This window comes from Lipotes vexillifer, unplaced genomic scaffold (genome assembly GCF_000442215.2).
Source record: "Lipotes vexillifer unplaced genomic scaffold, Lipotes_vexillifer_v1.1 scaffold216, whole genome shotgun sequence".
In the NCBI taxonomy this organism is placed as follows: Eukaryota; Metazoa; Chordata; class Mammalia; order Artiodactyla; family Lipotidae; genus Lipotes; species Lipotes vexillifer.
In genome coordinates, this window is record NW_006779100.1 from 369,640 (window position 1) to 388,874 (window position 19,235).

The window sequence follows — 19,235 nt, forward strand, 5'->3', positions numbered from 1 at the left end:
TAGATCCCACACGCCTGCCGCAGCTAAGAGTTCACCTGCCACAATTAAGGAACCCACCTGCTGCAGCTAAGACCGGAAGCAACCAAATAAATAAATAATTAATTAAAAAATACTAATAATAGATGTTTCAGAATTGACGTACAAAAGGCTGTTGTTCTCCAGAGGCATAACCTTGGTATTTTCTCCATCGCTACTCACTAATTCGGAAACTTTTTAGAACCTCTTGGTTTCATTCAGAAGCCAGTGAAAATAGCCAGCGCATTCAATACATACTTTTAATAAGCTCCTTAAAGAAATTGTTTTAAAAATCAACTGCTGTTAAGCTGTTTTCACTATGTGGGAGGTTTCAAAGGGGAAAAAAAAAAGTCTGAACAGAGCGAAGACTATAGTAGCCGTAGTGTGGAGGATGGGTACCAAGAATGGCTTCCTCGAGGAGCTGAGTTTCAGGCTTTTGAAGGAGTGGGAATCTGCCAAGCAGAAGGGGGAAGAAGAGGCAGGTGGAGAAGGGCATTCTAGGCAGAATGGACCCCATGGGCAAACCATGCAGGCATGGTGGCCTTGGGAACTGTAACTAGCTCATTAATGAGAGAGCAGGAGTGACCTGGGCTGGAGCGGTGGGAGTGGTGTTGATGTGTGGAAGTGTGGGGGGAGTTAGGAGGGTCCGGTGGAGAGAAATGTGGAGGCCAGAGCACAAAAGGCTTGTGTGCCCTACTGTAGTTTGTATGTTACCCTTCAGGGTTCCGTATCACAAGGAGTTTGTTGTGATCTTTGCCACCATGGTACCTGCTTTTAGTATCTCACCTATCACACTATGTCATTATTATTTATTTATAATACTTCCCTGCTCTTTATTCCTTTTTTAATCCCCAGGGTCACACCCAGTGCCTGCCACAAAGTAGATCTTGAATAATGAATTATAAAATTTATGAAACCTGAACTATTTCAGCTATGCAGAATGAATGATAAAAGTTTGTCATAAAAGGTTTGCACACAGAGGTCCTAGAAATGCCTTCCTTGGTCTCTTCTAAGAAGTGGTATCATGCATTTGTCATCTAGGATAATTACTGCCATTCCTCCTAGAGGCAAACCAAAGAGGTGAGGGTTACCTAAGTGCTTGCTTACTTCATACCCTGAGGCGCTCCAAAGCAAACGGAAATCTTGGGTTGGTGTTAAGGTGTATGCTGACACCACCTAGTGGTGATTTTGAGACCTAACCGAATTGAAAGTTTCGTCTTTAACAACCAAACTTCTGCTGAAACATTGTATTTAATGTCGTATTTTGTTAAGCCTTTGCCACTGTCTTCAAGTTCATAGCTACTCAGTGGATGGTTTTATCTATTGTGTTTTACAAAGATGCTCAGCAGTTTTGATAAACAAACATTCTATTTGAAATAAAATGGAATTTCAGAGAAAGTACATGATTGGACAGACCTGGAATCTTAGAACAACATTCTAATCTCATATGTTATTTGCTGTCTCTTAGTCACAGAGTTCCAGACTCATGAGGCAATTTTTTTCTTCTAACATCCTTCTCTTTATTTTTCTGTTAGGACAGTGTTTTTTTTAAACTAAAGAATTTTGTCCTTTCAATTCTTATCTTTGAAGATAGCTGTAGAGCATGTCCTTTAAATTTTCAGGTTAAGCCAGAAAGGCTTAGCTTCTTATTACTTTTGTGGGTCTTTGAACATGAGTTATGTAGACATTTTGCTTATGACTCGTGTTGATTGACAGCTGAGGCAGGGAATCAAATTAGGATCACTGCCTTAATTCCTCGTGTGTAGGGATTGCTGTGATGTTCGTAGCAATGTTAATAAAATAAAAGCATTCATTAAAAATCTCCTTCATGCAGAACATAATTGGATGCATAAGATTAATTGCTGTTTTTTTTTTTTTCCCCCGGTGCGCGGGCCTCTCACTGCTGTGGCCTCTCCCGTTGCGGAGCACAGGCTCCGGACGCGCAGGCCCAGCGGCCAGGGCTCACGGGCCCAGCTGCTCCACGGCATGTGGGATCCTCCCGGACCGGGGCACGAACCCGCGTCCCCTGCATCGGCAGGCGGACTCTAAACCACTGCGCCACCAGGAAAGCCTTTTTTTTTTTTTTAAGTACTAAATGCCAGAGGAAGGGAAGGGTATAATTATCTCCATTTTACAGGTGAAGGAGGCTGAAACTCATGGAGGTTAAGCAGCTTTCATAGGCTCGCTGCTCTTAAGTTTGCAGTGTGAGCCTTTGGACTCAGGTGTCAGGGATTCCAGGGTTGGTGCATTTAGCTACCATGTAAACTTTCTGTCCAACAATGGGGAGGATGCAAAGGAAAACCACAGGAGAAAGATGCACAGAAAACCTTAAAGTGGTCAGTGACTCTTATTTAAACATATACTAACTACTTGATAAAAATCTTGGTCTTAATTTATTGTTGACATTATCAGCATGTCTGTTTCCACTCCTAATTATAGCCGACAGCCTTCATTCCAGCGTAAAGGGAGTTTAAGGGTCTCGCCCTTTGGTCTCAAATGCTTTAGTTATTTCTCTGCTGCGGTGACCCTACAACAGGAGTGCTCAGAGACCTGGCCGCTGTCCATAGACCAGCATTCTCCCATCCTGGTGCTCCCTTCTCCCAGCTCTTAGAAGCGAGCTCTCTCTGCCTGTGCCTCTCAGCAGGTGGAGACTGTAGTGGCAGGCACTTGTGTAGAAACGTCCATTTGGGTGTTGGCCTTACTCTGGTTCATATGTGTTTATATGTGTGAGTTAATGTGTCAATGGTAAATATATATGGGTTTTCTAAATTTTATATTGACTTTTTTCTTTGCAAATACAGACACGTGATTTTGCGTAATTGGAGTCATATCATGTATGCTGGGGGTTTTTTTTACTCTTTTTTTTCTTAGTTCCTCTGGCTTTCCTCCTCATCGCCCCACTGTATGCATTTAACCATAGGTAAGACATAATATGCAGCCTTCCATATTTTTCCATGCTCACGTAATCATTTACAAAATAATTTATGTACGATCTATATACATATCATATACATATACAGGATGATTTTTAGCTTCTTATATGTGCGAGTGGTGGGATCATGTTATACCTTTTAAAGGTATGTACCTTTCAACCAGCTATTCCATTCCTGGGAATCCGTTTCACAGAAATAAAGGCACTGATTTGTAAGATTATGTGCCAAGAGTACTTTCTACAATATTGTTCATAATAGCAGGAAGGATGGGGGGATGATTGAATAAATAAGGGTATATCTGCACTGTGGAATTTTAGGCAGTCATTTTTTTAAAAAGCGAATTCGATTTATGGCAGAAATGTCTCCTCTGCCATTCTCTCTGGTATGGATTTTGCTGTTTTTATTCCTTTACTGACATTTTAGTGGGATTTCAAGAGGGAGAAGAAATAAACGTATTTGGACAGTTTTCTTTACAACTGAAAATCTGACTAAATGGATTTCAAGACCTGCTCCGGCTTCTGTTATCTTTTCCTCCTAGAGCTCTAAGGTTGTCTTCAACTCTTTTTATTTCTTACCCTTCTGTATTTTGGAAATTAGGAAATCCCCAGCCTCCAAAATATTAAATTCTTTCTTCTCTCTTGGCTTCTAACCCCTACTGGTCTTTTCTACCAGCAGCATCCAAAGGAACCCAGCCTCAAGCATTATCTCTAAAAGTAAACTCAGAACCGTGAAATGTCAGTTCAGAAATAGTTCCTGGGATGTTTGGATTTTCTTGGAAATAAGAGACTCATAGGAAAGAAATACCATCTCTGTATAACCACAGCTCCATCTTCCTTTTCTTTGGCTTCTGTGCAGATTTGAAAAAGGGCGCATCTACACATTCATTGGAGAAGTCGTGGTCTCTGTGAATCCCTACAAGTTGTTGAACATCTATGGGAGAGACACAATCGAGCAGTACAAAGGGCGTGAACTGTACGAGAGACCTCCGCATCTTTTTGCCATTGCCGATGCTGCTTACAAGGCTATGAAGAGGCGATCAAAGGACACTTGCATTGTGATATCAGGTATTTAAGGAGTTCTCTGTTCTTCCAAGGTCAATATGTATTTAACTTACTTGGTACTCAAGGGTCCGAACAATTGGTTAGGTCTTTTTTGAAGTTAAATGCTTAAGTAATTTTATAGGAGAAAAAAAAATGTAATGCCAGGTTATTTTTATCATTTCTGAGCATCTGCTAATCTTGGTTCATTTACACATTACATATTATGTTTGGATGGACTTCTGGTCAATTTTGTAGACTGAGGTGACATGGGAAATTCATCCTCCCATCTCAAACACGGAAAACTACTGGATAAAAATCTAACAAAAATTATTTTAAATAATCACAGAATGAAACCAGGAGAATGAAATCCTGAGGTACCAAAAAGGAAGAATGAACTCCAAGTCAGACTGGTGAACGGGAGCTAGTGACCAGGGACATACAGAGGCCTGGGGGCTGGAAACAGGCTCTCAGAGCTGGGGGCCAGAGCTTTAAAGGCTGCAGAGAGGGCGTCAGGTGACAGACCCTGGGTGCCCAAGCACAGGAGCCGAGCCCTCTCTGTAAAGCTGAGCTCTTCAAGGAATCTTGTGTAGTGAGTTGGGAACAAGAAAATATCTGCCCACTGACCCAGGATACCCTCTCCCAAGCTGTGGGACTTTTTTTTCGTGCTAATAATACCTCATATTCACATGAGTGGCTTTATACTTTTACAAGGCTTTCGTGATCTTTATTCCATTTTGGTTATCAGTGCAGCTCTCTGATTGGTAAGTAGGACAGTTGTGTTTCTGCTTCACAGATGAGGATATTAAGGGTCAGAGAAGTGAGGCAACTTAGTGTTGGAGTTGAAGAATTATATCCTAAGGCTACATTTTATTAAAACAAATTTTTTTTTTTTTTTTTTTTTGCGGTACGTGGGTCTCTCCCGTTGCGGAGCACAGGCTCCGGACGCACAGGCTCAGCGGCCATGGCTCACGGGCCCAGCCACTCCGCGGCACGTGGGATCCTCCCGGACCTGGGCACGAACCCGCGTCCCCCGCATCAGCAGGTGGACTCTCAACCACTGCGCCACCAGGGAAGCCCGAAAACAAATTTTGAAGGCAGTATTATTGCCTGATTGTAAAAGGTGGCGGGGTGGAGTGGGAGGCAATTTTATAAGTGTATAAAGTGAAAGCACAAAGTCCCTTTCCCTTGAATACCTTGTTCTCCCCCAAAATTCTAGCAGTAACGCCTGTGAACAATAAAGCATTTATCCTTTTAAACATTTTCTCGATGTGTGCAAATATGTATAGTCGCATGTGCATATGTAATTATAAATGTAGAATTATAGAGTTATAACTGCTATTACATCACTTGTTTTTCCATTTAACGGTGTCTAGTGGGCATCTTTTCATTAGAGTACCTGTAGAAGTAGGGCATTCTCTAACAGCTGTGCAGCATATACGCCGTTGAATAGTTGAATCATAAGTTATTTACCCAGTCCTCTATTGATGGGCATATTCTTTTCATAGTTTAGCGGTAACACATAGTGTAGTCTGCAGAAATAGTCGGAAGACCTTTGAAGATTATCATTGGATTATATTAGTATTTTTAGTATTTCTAGAGTATAAAATTCTACAAGTGGAGTTCTGGGTCACAAGGGATAAGCGTTTAAAAATCTGGGTTGATAATTATAAACTTATCCCCCTTCCCCTCCTTATGTCAGTTGTCATGCTTTTTCTGTGACACCATATGTCTGGAGCTTGCTGCTTTTGTTTTGTTTTTTTCACTAAAATGGCTCTAATTTTCTGAAAAAATTATTTCATCCCCATTAAGATTTTTTAAAACTCTGCCATAGAAAACAAAGTTATGTGAATTTTGCTGTGGCCACTGTTTGTCACTTTCTTGTTTCTTTTCCATTGGACTTCAGAGTCACTAAGTACTAAGGCTATAAGTAATTAGTTTACCATGTTTTATCCCTCGATATTTTTACTAAGTAAATCGTGATCTGTAATCTGTTATTTTGCTTCTACAGTAGTTTTAATTTTTTCAACATGTTCAGATCTGTTAGAACCAATCCCGTATCGACAGGATGAAATAACTCAAAAAAACCCCCCAAAAACCAAACAATGAAACATAAGGGATTTCAAATGAATAACTAATGTCAAAACTTGAAATTATTCTATTAAAAATTATTCCTCTTGGTTTAAGTTGTAATCTTAAGCCTTGCACAATTTTTCCCCAGGGGAAAGCGGAGCTGGTAAAACGGAAGCCAGTAAGTATATCATGCAGTACATTGCGGCCATCACCAACCCCAGTCAGAGAGCGGAGATTGAAAGGTAAGGGCAGTCTAACAATGGGAGGAAGTTCTCACTGGAGCTTCATTTTCTATACAGACTTGACTAGGTTAGGCCTAAACTCTGACATGCATGGAGTGTTTATTAATGGTTAAACTACCTTGATTCCCTTCCTGCATACTGTCCCTGTACTTTCATTTATACCCCTCGATTTCTGTATTTGTTTTTAATAGAAAGATACTGCTAAGGTGATTCTGGGCTATCACCGCTGCCTTCAGTGTTATGTGTGCTCAGCAAAGATGTTATACTTTACCGGTAGTTGTATTGTTCAAGCTCTCACAGGTTTCCTGCTCTTTCTACTATACCAGCATCTTTTGTAAACTGTGTTCTACACTCCCTAGAGTGAAAGGGGGATGCTGGGAGGCAGATCCATGCTGTTCCATCATTGCTAGAAGCAGAACCTTGGTATTAGAAGCTCTGAATAGGGTTCATTTCCTGAACGGGTTTCAGGCCACATCATGCTCTGCTCCCAGCAAGATGAGTGATAAAGCGGGTACGCACTGTCCGGGGCCCAGTGTCCAGCAGAGTGTCTGGTACGCGGTATTTACGTAGTAAATATGTAAGGAACGAAGGGATGGGTTTTTTTTAGAAAAATAAGGAAGTAGGAAGTGTGGCTATAAAGCAACATGACTTGACTTTCTTATGTGGTGTGGACTTTTTGAAGAGGAAAAAATAAGAGCTTTCCAAAGTTGCTACTTTGAGGCTCAGTATTTATTTACAGAAGAGTCACATTCCGTATATACATCTCAATCTTCAGTTTTATGAATAGAGAGAAAGGAAGCTGGGCTGGTCTGAAAGCAGAGAATTTGGACTAGACTACCCTGCATGGGTAGAATTGGGCTAGATTGCCAGGTCAAAAGAGGTATTTTTCTTAATGGTGATACATCCCCAATTCCGATTCTGACTTTGCAACCTAATAGGACAAGAACAAGGATATAAGTAAGTTTTTAAAATTTCCTTTGGAGCTGAGGAGAGTAACTGGCTGAGAACTAAATTGATTTTATTTCTAAACCCAGTTGGTACAGTGGAGTAAGGCATATTTACATTTACTAGTTTATTTATTTATTTATTTATTTATATTATTATTATTATTTTTTGGCTGCGTTGGGTCTTTGTTGCTGCGCTCAGGCTTTCTCTAGTTGTGGCGAGCGGGGGCTACTCTTCGTTGTGGTGTGCAGGCTTCTCATCGCAGTGGCTTCTCTGTTGCAGAGCACGGGCTCTAGGCGCGTGGGCTTCAGTAGTTGTGGTGCATGGGCTTAATTTCTCCGCGGCATGTGGGATCTGCCCAGACCCGGGCTCGAACCCGTGTCCCCTGCATTGGCAGGCAGATTCTTAACCACTGTGCTGCCAGGGAAGCCCCATTTACTAGTTGTTTTTTTGTTTTTTGTTTTTTTTTTTGCGGTACGCGGGCCTCTCACTGCTGCGGCCTCTCCCGCTGCGGAGCACAGGCTCCGGACGCGCCGGCCCAGCGGCCACGGCTCACGGGCCCAGCCGCCCCGCGGCACGTGGGATCCTCCCGGACCGGGGCACGAACCCGCATCCCCTGCATCGGCAGGCGGACTCTCAACCACTGCGCCACCAGGGAAGCCCCCATTTACTAGTTTTTTAAGAGCATATCTTACCACAGTTTTATAGACACTTTCCTTTATTTACCATAAGCAAGCAGTTTCCCTTGCCCCGATTATAATTATACTTTCATTCATGAGGAGATAAATTTGTAGGGTCATTTACAGTGGTAGTGGAAGGACCAGGGGATCTGGTACATCAGGTTATTTCGGCGATATGCCCATGTAAGAGGAATTTTGTCAGTGAAATAGAAACAAAGACATAAAGCCTAGAATGAAGTTAAAATACATCCACTGGGAGAGACTGCTCTATAAAGCGTTAGCATTCATCGAATAAAGAATGACTTAAATACCTGGTACCAAAGAGAGATTCCATACAGCTTCAAACGAAATGATGAGCAGTTTCTAAACTAATCAAGACCACATTTATGATGTATTAACCAAATGCGGTAAATTTCACTAGGCTTTATAAGCAAGAACTTTAAAAAATGGAATCATTTTCTGTATCACCCGTTCTTTTCAGAACATCTCTTTTTAGGATTTTTCTTTATGTAAATAAAATATGTTCGTTTAAAAGAAAAACTAAAATTTACAGCATGATGTAAAACATGAAAGTTCCCTGGAATTCCACCCTACCTACCTCATCAACCTAGGTAACCATAGTGAAGTGTGCTGTACCCTCCAGATTTGTAAGCATTTACTAACACATGTGTGTGTGCACACACACACGCACGCACACAAATCCTGCAATACATATTATTTTGCAACTTCATCTCTCATTCATTAATATACTCTGCACATCTTTCTATGTCACTACATATTATACTGGGAAACAAAAATTTATTTTTATCCATCCCTATTGGTGGACATTTAGGTTGTTTGTAATATATATATTTTTTGATGTTACAAACAGTGTGGCAGTCAGCATCTTTGTACACAAATTTGCATGTCTTTTAATGAAATTTAGTTTCTTTAAAGTCCCAGCCTTTAAAACTTTTACAGTGTCTTTCATTTATCTGTGTTAAAGAGTGAAGAATATGTTGCTTAAGTCCAACTGTGTCTTGGAAGCTTTCGGAAATGCCAAAACCAACCGCAATGACAACTCAAGCAGGTTTGGAAAATACATGGATATCAACTTTGATTTCAAGGGGGACCCTATTGGTGGACATATCAATAACTACTTACTGGAGAAGGTAAAAAGTGCTTAATTTCTGAGGGTAATGTTTGCAAATGCTGATTTTTTTTTTTTTTTTTTGGCCTAGAATTGTTTTTTCAAACTGAGTTATAATTAACCTACAATATTAGTTTCAGGTGTACCATGTAGTGTAGTGGTTAACCTACAATATTAGTTTCAGGTGTACCATGTAGTGATTCAGTATTTTTATACATTCTAAAATGATCACCACAGTGAGACCTGTCACCATCCATCACCATACAAAGTTTACAGTATTATTGACTATATTCCCTGTGTACATTACCTCCCCGTGACTTAATTTATTTTGTAACTGGTAGTTTGTACTTCTTAATTCCCTTCACCTATTTCATCCATCCCCCGCAACCCCATCCCCTCTGGCAGCCACCAGTTTGTTCTCTGTATCTATAAGTCTGTTAATGCTGAATGTTTTTTTTTTTTAAAACCTGATTATATTAGTAGAATTTCTTTCATTGCCCCAAAGTAGCTTTTAATCCTGTTCTCTGTCCGTTCCTGCTTCTCAGTTAGCTTTCTATGGCAAAATAATCTCTTTTTGTGTTCTCTTATTAGCACTTACAGTATCAAGCTGGGAAAAGTTACAGACTTTGTAGGTAGGGGCGTGGTGAGGGGTGCCAACTTTGGGGTAAGGTTTAACAAATACCTATCTAGGACTAATCACTTCTACTCCTTCTAAGCATCCTCCCATGTTTTTATTTTAATTGGCAATCTCGTTTTCTTCTAGTTTCTCTTTGTTCACTGCTTTGTAGTAACATAGATGTACTTTGTGATCTTACAGTCTAATTATGAAGCATACTGCGTTTGGTATGTGAAAACTTAGAATGTGTTTTTATCTTCCCATGTGAATGACAGGCCCAATTTGTAGAAGATTCCAGTTAAAACTCTCTTCTTGGGACTGCCAGAGAGGTTGTGTCCTAACTAATCTTGAGTCGATTCGCCTGGTTATTACAGTCGAGATTTTACTAGAACTTTACTGGGTTAAGTCTCCATCTTGAATTGTACTCAGATTTGAACTGACATGCCTTCTCAGTTAAGTGTTTTCCATCTCAGTCACACCATAGCAATCTTTATGGCAGCAGAATGCAGTATAAATCTTATTTTTGTTTGTTAAACTGAAGTCAGACCGTTAAGGAAATCTTGTTTTATCAGAGTCAGTTGAAAAATGACAGGAAGTGCCAGTTATTATCAGTCTTTTTTCCAGAATGTTTCATGGCTTCACTTTATGTACATGCTCAATCAAAAGAATACCCTTGAATGAACATACATTTTGAGTCCTCTCTTGAGAGCAATCTTTTTGAAGCCATCTAAAGCAGAGGTCTCTGTATATGGTTTTTGTTCAGCTCACTTGATTACAGGATATAAGGCATTGCTCTTTGAAATGCCAGCAGACCCTCAGGAAGGGAATGTTGAGAATATTCCTCCCTAAACATTCCTTCCTATTCTCCCCACTTGCAATCCCCACACCCAAAAAATTTCCTCTTTAGGCTCTAGGTTTAAAAAATCAAAATAGCTTCATTTTCAGAAAGTTTAAGGAACTCTGTTTTTAAAAGAGTAAAAAGAATTGTCAAAAAATTGCACAGAAAACCCCATAGAGGAGATCTAGTTTTAGGTTGGTCCCATCCGTGCGGTCTTTAGGACATTTCAGTGCACTGTTGATACAGGATTCCCTGGGAAAGTGGCTCTCATTTTCTTTTAGGAGTACATTCTCAGATTAATTATTTTTAAAAAATTTATTTTACTGAAGTATAGTTGATTTTTACAGCGTGTTAATTTCTGCCGTACAGCACAGTGATTCAGTTATATTATGTATATTCTTTTTCATATCCTTTTCCATTATGGTTTATCACAGGATATTGAATATAGTTCCCTGTGCTATACAGTAGGCCCTTGTTGTTTATTCATTCTATATTATATATTCTATAATAGTTTGCATCTGCTAGTCCAGAATCCCAATCCATCCCCCCCATCCCCTCTCCCCTTTGGAGATCACAAGTCTGTTCTCTATGTCTGTGAGTCTGTTTCTGTCTTGTAAGTAAGTTCATTAGTATTATTTTTTAGATTCCACGTATAAGTGATATCATATGGTGTTTGTCTCTCTCTTTCTGACTTGCTTCACTTAGTATGGTAATCTCTAGGGGCATCCATGTTGCTCCAAATGGCATTATTTCATTCTTTCTTATGACTGAGTAGTGTTGCATTGTATATATGTCCCTCATCAGATTAATGATTTTAATGTGCTTTTTTTTTTTTTTAGTCTAGAGTGATTGTGCAACAGCCAGGAGAAAGAAGCTTTCATTCTTTCTATCAGGTTAGTAATCTGTTATGCAGATAATCAACCATTTGCTCAGTTGTGCGGGAAATGGATGTTTTTGTTTGGGGCTCTCTCCTGTCCTGTGCCTCCGATGCCTCCATTGGCCCGCGATACGTTACACATGTGTGCACACACGCGTACACCCTACCCCGTGAGCTTCTTAAGAGACTTGACGAGCATGGCTGTTATAAAGAGCTAGCAGGTGGTTAACCAACCAGATGACTGCCTTAGTTGAGCATCTGTTGTGTTTCTTTGCAGTGTAGGTAACATTTTAATGACCCTAAAAGCTTTTCAAATGGTACATTCTGAATATGTTAAATTAATTTTGTCTTATTTTTGAATTGAAGCTTTTGTTCCCATTTTGGGGTGTTCCAGAGGTGGGAACAGAAATTCAGGTTGTTTTCGTTAAAAAAATCAATTTTAAAAATCCAATAGGGCTTCCCTGGTGGCGCAGTGCTTGAGAGTCCGCCTGCCGATGCAGGAGACGCGGGTTCGTGCCCCGTTTCGGGAGGATCCCACATGCCGCGGAGCGGCTGGGCCCGTGAGCCATGGCCGCTGAGCCTGCGCGTCCGGAGCCTGTGCTCCGCAAATGGGAGAGGCCACAACAGTGAGAGGCCCGCATAACGCAAGAAAAAAAAAAAAAAATCCAATAGTTACATCTTTTCAGTAAACCAAAGTGTGCAGTTTAACATAGAGGATTTAAATGTATTGCCTTCTAAAATGCATGTTCTATGTAGAAGGACTATGCGTATTGTATTTGTGTTTTTGTTGACAATTCGCCATGTTTCCAATAAACTAGCTTTCTACCAAATATAAGAGTTCTGTTCGTTTCAGGAACCCGTAACTTTTTCCGCACTTGAGTGAAAGTGTCGGAATTTGTCTTTGTCCAACACTACAGTCCTGGTTACCCAGTTGTCCTTTCCTGGGATATAGAGATTGATGAGGAAAAGCTGTTTGTTTCCAGTGTGATTCAACATATGACTGGCTGCTGACACCTCTTAGTTCTGAGGCAATATTGACTTTTTCTGAATTTGAAACATAACCCTATGCTGTCCAGATAACAAGGCTGCTAAGCACGTGACCACCACAGAGCGCAAGCTCCTGTTTTACAAATGACCACAGTCAAAGCAAAACCTTTCATGCCAGTTATGTTGTGAAAGGGCTAAGACTTTTTAAAGTAATTTTCCTCATGACTGTATAATATTGTCCATCACTGATGATGTTGAAGCCATTACCTTCGAGGTTTAAAAAAATAATCTTCAAAGCTAGAAACAGGAGGACCTAAGTGAATTAGCCCCGAAAATGAAAAAAAGCTGTACTACCAGTAAGAATACATGGTGTGTTGGGTTCAGGATGTATTTTGCTAATTTATTTTTTATTTTTTTTTCTTTGCGGTACGCGGGCCTCTCACTGCTGTGGCCTCTCCCGTTGTGGAACACAGGCTCCAGACGCGCAGGCTCAGCGGCCATGGCTCACGGGCCCAGCCGCTCCGCGGCATGTGGGATCCTCCCAGACCAGGGCACGAACCCACATCCCCTACATCGGCAGGCGGACTCTCAACCACTGCGCCACCAGGGAAGCCCACTGACTTATTTTTAATTAAATATTTTTCAGCTACTCCAAGGAGGTTCAGAGCAGATGCTCCGCTCTCTGCATCTCCAGAAATCCCTTTCATCCTACAACTACATCCATGTTGGAGCCCAATTAAAGGTAAGAGTTTCCTTTTTGAGATGATTCAGAAATAGAATCAGAAGGGACATTAAATAATTATCTGGTCCAGCCTGCTGCCTTTAGGCAAATGAATGGCTCTTTTATTCTATTCTATTTTTAAAATTCTCAGGGACGGAGATTCAATATATTATTGATTCAATAACTTTGCTTAATAACCCATTACTGTATTTTATCACCGTCCGATGGGAAAGAAGTTTCTCTCTTATGATCTTGTGGGGTTTTTAAAAATTTTTAATCCTATTACTTTTATTTTGACACTATAAAAATATTGTTACAAGTAGGAAATCCACTGCAAAAGAAGGTACCATATCATTTGGCCAAAGGCAAGTTGGTAAGACAAAAGAAAGTTTAAAAGCACTGTGGTTAAAAATAAGTAAATAAGTAAATAAATAAATAAATAAAAACACTGTGGTTGAAAATGGATATCAAAGATTGCCATTCACTCTTTTTTCCAATAATGATTTTGATGTATTCTAGAAATAGTTTTGTGACCCTTGAAGCATTTCTATTCAGCCTTCAATTTTTTTCCCCTTCCTTTGCATGTAAACCCTTGCTCACACATATGCAGATCTTTTTGCCCTTTTATTTCTAATTAGTTTTCTGCTATATATATGATACAATTTCTGCTAGCCATTTTATAGCTAATCCTAGCAATGTAGTAGCTTATTGATGATAGGTTATAAAACAGTAATTGCAGTGTTATCCAATTTTGTTGGGGGAAAGGGGTGTGTGTGTGTGTGTGTGTGTGTGTGTGTATGTGTACACACACACATACATACACATACACGCACAGACATATACACACAGACATACATGAAATAAGATTTGGAGGGAAATACACTAGGGTTTTACTTGTTTACTCTGGATGGATGAGATTATGGATATTTGTGTTCTTCTGCTTTTTTCACTTTCACATTTCTTCTATAATTAAAAATGCACAGCTTTTGTAGATGGGGAAAAATAAAAGAATTTATGAAAGGAAAGAATTTAGATGTGGGAGGTGGTTTTTTTTTGTAATTTTTGCTCTTCATCTTAAGCTAATTATACCTGCATTACTGGTTTAATGGTATTTTTATTATTGTGCATATAAATAAATGATATTTAGCGTTTCGCAATTAATTTTCCATTGTTTGAAATTTAAGTTGCACGAATTTTTGACTTTTACAGTCATCTGAGAACAGGATGTTTGGCTGAAAATTAATTGAAAGCAAACAAAACACCAGAGGGCAATACTCCAGCTTTCTGAGAATAGGTCAGAGGTACTCTAAAGATGTATAAAGGATTGTAAAATCAACACTGAAAAAGCCAGTGACTGAAAATATTCTTTTTAAATCAAATTGTCTTATTGACCAAGTGGCTTTTGGCCCGATCATGTAGAGCCCCACAGAAAGCAAGTATTAAATAAACATTTAGCCTTTTTTTCAAAGCTAAATTTAGCTTAGGTTCCCTTTCCATCAAAGTTTTCCATTCCTATTCCTCCCCCTCCTTTTTTTCTGCCTCTCTAATAAAAACAAAGAAGCAATACATGATCACAGTCAAAACCTAAAATAAAGATGAGCCAAAAGGAAATAAAAATATGCTAAAGCTCACCATCCAGAGATAATTATTGATAACAACAGTTTATGTGTATATATTTATTCATGGAATCATATAATAAATGCTGATGAAATAAACCTTTTATTATAATATAATCATTAATATCTTCCCATGTAAACAAATATAAATTAATAGAATGATTTTAGTAACTATAAAGTATTGCACTCTGTGTATCATACTTTTACTTAGCTATTCTAAAATATAGGACTCATGTACAATTACGACCCTGTGGGTTGCAGGTAAGGTAAGACCCAATTAAAAGTCACCAAAAACAATAAGGAACTTGGTTATCTCACATAACAAGAAGCCCTAGGATGGGGCAGTTCCAGACGTGGTTAATTCCGTGCCTTAACAGTGTTGATAGGGACCCAGATGTTCGTTTGTTTCTCCCACTTACCAGTTCTGCCATCCTCACTGCATCGGGCTGGTCTGCTACAGCTGATTTTTCTCATGGTCCCCAAATGGCAGCAGCAGTTGTTCTAGGAGTCACAGGCAGAGGAAACGTTCCTGGCCGTAACCCTTGATAAGCTAGGGAAACCTCATGTCTTATGGACCAGAATGGCATCACATGCCCATGGCTGACCAGTCACTTGGTAAAGGGAATAAGGTCCCTGTGATTTGTTTAGACCAATGAAGATTTACCTCCTGAGGCTGGCACCAATTCTGAAGAACGGGTGCACTCAGGGAGGGTAAACAAATCAGGGTTCTATCAACGAGAAAGAGATGGGGCTGGGGAATGCCTGTTAGGTAAGCAGCTGACAGTTCTCCTCAGGAGGACACGTAGACTCTGTCTGGTTTCTTTGCAGTTTCGACATGGTTGCAGCATCTAATAATAGTAATATCTGATACTCAAGTGCTTTTTATGTACTAGGAACTAGGGAGGTGCTTTATATAAATTCTCGCGCCATTCCCACAACAACCCTGTAGGAAAGGTATTATTATGCCCATCGTACCCACGAGGAAATTGAGACTTGACAAGGTTAACTGTCTCCCTCAGAGAGCTGGGAGGGGGAAGAGCTTGCCTGGTCGTGTCCTGGACGTTAGAGGAACACATGCTCATCAGGCAGAAGGGAATCTTCCCTGTGCTCTTCCTTAGCAGATGAGCATCAGGCCCGGTCTCTGTGTCCCGGCCAGAGCAGAAGCTCCAAGGAGATCAGGCCCTGCGCAGATGCTGCTAAGATAGGCAGTTACCGTTGCTGTATTGTAAATTTTATTGACACACTTGTATTTCCAACCTGAGGGCTACAGATCCTCAAGGCAGGCGATTTACCTTTGAACCCCCGTCTTGGTCTAGCTGGGCTGCTACAACAGAAATACCATAAACTGGGGTGCCTTATACACAACAAAAGTTGATTTTCACAATTCTGGAGGCCGGGAAGTCCAAGATCAAGGCACCTGCAGAGTCAGCGCACACTTCCTGGGTCAAAGGTGGTGCCTGCTTGCTGTGTCCTCACAGGGCAGAAGGACCAAGGGATCTCTGGGGTCTCTTTTATATGGGTTCCAATCCCATCGTAAGGGCCTCACCCTCAAGACCTAATCACCTCCCAGAGACCCCACCTCCTAACACCATCACCTTGGGGGTTAGGATTTCAACATACGAATTTGGGGGTTGGGGGACAGACGTTTATTCTACAGCAGCACTTCTGTGCCATTTAAAGATCTGACTTGCTGAATGTTTGTTGAATGCCTGAAAAAGTGACGTGATAGTCCCAGACCATTTCCTAGCTTGCTGAATGATCAAGGCAGGCCACTTGGCTTTGGGAGGCCTGCTCTTCCTCACCTGTGGAGTAGAAAGCCTGACCGTACATGCATGGGAGTGTTGTTCCCAGCCTGGACAAGACTAATTGTGGAACAGAAAGCCACAGACGACAGTAGGTAGCTAGGCATATGTCTCAGAGGCTCCGTCAGTCAAGAGTTTCCATTTGTGGTCTCACATCTCGTGCCACTTCCTCCACTCATCCTGGAGCTTCTCTGAGCCAGCTCAGGACCTGCTTCCTCACCGAAGGTTCCAGAAATGTTCCTGGTGCTTGTCTTAGGTGACGGCTACTCTCACACTTGGGCGTTGTGGGTGCTGCGTTACGTTTCTACCCCTGGAACCATTTTTATTTTCTTTGGATACACATCATCCCTTCAATGACTTACTCCAAAGGCATCAAGACCTTGGCTACACTTGAATTTAGTCTCATAGTTTTTGGATGTTAATGCTCACATGCAGTGTCTGTGACCTCAGTTTCCTGTTTTCATTCCTAGTCGTCTATCAATGATGCTGCAGAATTCAAGGTAGTAGCTGACGCCATGAAAGTCATTGGCTTCCAGCCCGAGGAGATTCAAACAGTGTATAAAATTTTGGGTACTATTCTTCACTTGGTGAGTGGGGACGCCTTTCAGAATTCTTCGCACCTCCCTCTGGGACTAGGATGTTCTTTCAGAAGGTTTGGGGTTTTGTAAAAAGTAATTTATGTAGAGAAAATTCCTCTGACATTTTGAAGAAATTTACTCTATCTGTAGTTTCCTCCTACGTGTTATAATAATTTGAGGGATTTTCCAAGCCACTGTGGGTTTTGAGACTGTGGCTTTAGTTCGTTCACTGCCTTCCTGGTATGTCAGACTTCGAACTGGCTAATTTCAAAGGTAAAAGAGTTCAGCAGTGATGTGACCACCAGTGGGATAAGCTAAAATCTTTTGAACAGAGCAAATTTCTAAAGGCATTTGAAACATAGAATCATAGATTTCTAGAACTAGAATTTTGATGATCTCATTTTATAGATTGGAAATGACTGGCTTAAAAACACACCCAGTTCATTGCAGCCAACACCACCACGGACCACCCTGGCCCACTTATGCACAGGTTATTTTCCACACATCACACCAACCTTAGAAGTAAAGAACCATCGGTCGGAGTCCTTTCATTACTGTCTATATGATTAGAGATGTTGCAAACATAATGAACATGTAACCTGGTAGTAAATGAGTGACAACATGGATACAAATCTGGAATAAAAACGACCTTTCACTTTCCTGCGGCGAGATTTAACTCTAAGTGAATCAGACATACACAGGACCTATATGAAAAATATTACATAGCAGTATATAAACAATCTCTCAAATGTTCCTGACTAGGAAGACTTTAGCATTCTAAATTGTCTCATTCTTTCAACTAGTTTATAAATATGGTGCTACAATAATCCTTCAGAATCCAAAGAGGAATTTTGTTTTTCAGTTGACGTAATGATTCTAGAATTTACCTAGAACAATAAACATGTAAGAAGGTCGAATAAAATGTGTTAGAGTAGGAGGGCAGGGGGAGCAGGGGAGAGGAGGCATGACTAATTCCACCACATTTAAAATGATAGTAAAAGCCACAGTACTTTAAAACTTGCTGCATAAATTCAGCACCAGATTAATCATGTGCTGGACACTTGGTAGATGGCTAATAAGTATTTCATGTGCTGGACACTTGGTAGATGGCTAATAAGTATTTATTGCTTATTGAATGAGTGGAATATAAATAGACTCAAAAACTTGGTGGAAGTTAATATGTAATAAAGGTAATATTTCAAATCAGGAGGAAAAGCTGGACTATTCAATTAATGGTGTCAGAGCAACTAACCATCTGAAAAAATAAAGTTAAATTCTTACTTTACACCACATACCAACATACATTCTGGTGGATAAAAAGCTTAAATGTAAGAATAGCTGTATGAGGAATAGAAGAAAACATTAAATATTCATAAAATCTTCAGAGTAGGAATGATCTAAGTATAACACCAAAGAAAGAGAAACCCTGAAGCAAATGATTCATAGATTTGACTACATAAAAATGTAAAATTTCCATCCATCAAAAACATATGCTGAAAATTAAAATATAGATGTGTGTCTGGAGAAGGAAAAAATGCATAAAACACTAGGTTTTTATATGTTGAGATATTAATGTATTTAGGAAAATAGGCGCTCCAAACAAGGTCCCTTGGAATTCTCTCTTAAACTAGCAAATATATCCCTGACATCGTGTTTCAGAATCTCACTGGAAGTGGTGTGTCTTGGTTTTTCTCTTCTGATACAGGGAAATTTAAAGTTTGTAGTGGATGGTGACATGCCTCTGATTGAAAATGGCAGGCTTGTATCTATCATAGCAGAATTGCTGTCCACCAAGACAGACATGGTTGAGAAAGCCCTCCTTTACCGGACGGTGGCTACGGGTCGTGATGTCATCGACAAGCAACACACAGAACAGGAAGCCAGCTACGGCAGGGATGCCTTCGCTAAGGTGGGATTTTAAAGGCACTGCATCTGCCTTGCGAGGGTTCTGGTACCAGAATTTCTAACATCATGGGGAGGAGGTGTTTCCATACACCACCAGTTCTCTGTGATGCCAGCTGGGTGTCCTACAATGTAAGTCGATTCTAACACTGTCTACCGGAGATAGTATCACATCCCACAGGTTAAGGGCTCAGTCCCGCAAGCCTGTCTCTCTCTCTCTCTCTCTCTCTCTCCCTCTCTCTCT

The 19,235-nt window shown here is 40.4% G+C and overlaps 1 protein-coding gene across 1 annotated transcript in view; it reads left to right on the forward strand.

Moving 5' to 3' along the window:
* Window positions 1–19,235, forward strand: part of MYO1D (myosin ID) — a 249,529-nt gene that overhangs the window by 95,922 nt on the left and 134,372 nt on the right. Inside the window, exons 2-8 of the mRNA XM_007452365.1 lie at window positions 3,804–4,012; window positions 6,207–6,300; window positions 8,911–9,076; window positions 11,348–11,401; window positions 13,019–13,114; window positions 16,982–17,098; window positions 18,795–18,998. Coding sequence (XP_007452427.1) covers window positions 3,804–4,012; window positions 6,207–6,300; window positions 8,911–9,076; window positions 11,348–11,401; window positions 13,019–13,114; window positions 16,982–17,098; window positions 18,795–18,998 — 940 coding nt within the window. The remainder of the gene's footprint in view (window positions 1–3,803; window positions 4,013–6,206; window positions 6,301–8,910; window positions 9,077–11,347; window positions 11,402–13,018; window positions 13,115–16,981; window positions 17,099–18,794; window positions 18,999–19,235) is intronic.